This window comes from Penaeus monodon, chromosome 15 (genome assembly GCF_015228065.2).
Source record: "Penaeus monodon isolate SGIC_2016 chromosome 15, NSTDA_Pmon_1, whole genome shotgun sequence".
NCBI classification, from domain to species: Eukaryota; Metazoa; Arthropoda; class Malacostraca; order Decapoda; family Penaeidae; genus Penaeus; species Penaeus monodon.
The window spans coordinates 47830584-47830935 of record NC_051400.1 but is presented as its reverse complement, the minus strand read 5'-3'; the positions used below and the strand labels follow the sequence as shown (position 1 = coordinate 47830935).

The following is a 352-nucleotide window of genomic DNA, read 5'->3' as shown; positions in this document are numbered from 1 at the left end:
ATGCTTACAGGCGGATGGCAGGACGGTGACGTCATAATGAGCCGCGAGCGCGAATCCCTTGGCCAAGAAGAAGCGGCTGCCTTTCTCCTTGAACGTAAACACGAACTTCTCAGCAGCGGCCACGGAGGCGACCACCGCCACCAGCACCGCCGCCCACAGCAAAGCCCCGACGCCCACGGCCCTCCGCCCAGTCCGCCCGCGACGACCCATAGCTCAGACGAGGCTGCCGAGAGGGGCGTCGAATACCGCTGGGCACCGGCGTCCGTCCGCGTCAGGAGGCGTGAGGGAACTGAAGACGAAGAAGACACAGCAGAAGGCGCCGGGTCTTGCTTCATCCTTGGACTGTGTTGAA

General features: G+C 63.9%; 1 protein-coding gene across 1 annotated transcript in view; it reads right to left on the bottom strand.

Moving 5' to 3' along the window:
* The window catches only part of LOC119582387, a gene marked incomplete at its 3' end in the record, with an annotated part of 2311 nt that extends 2101 nt beyond the window's left edge, over positions 1–210 (bottom strand). Inside the window, 1 exon segment of the mRNA XM_037930600.1 lies at positions 9–210. Within this exon segment, the coding sequence (XP_037786528.1) occupies positions 9–210 (202 nt within the window).
* Positions 211–352: the final 142 nt, after the last annotated feature.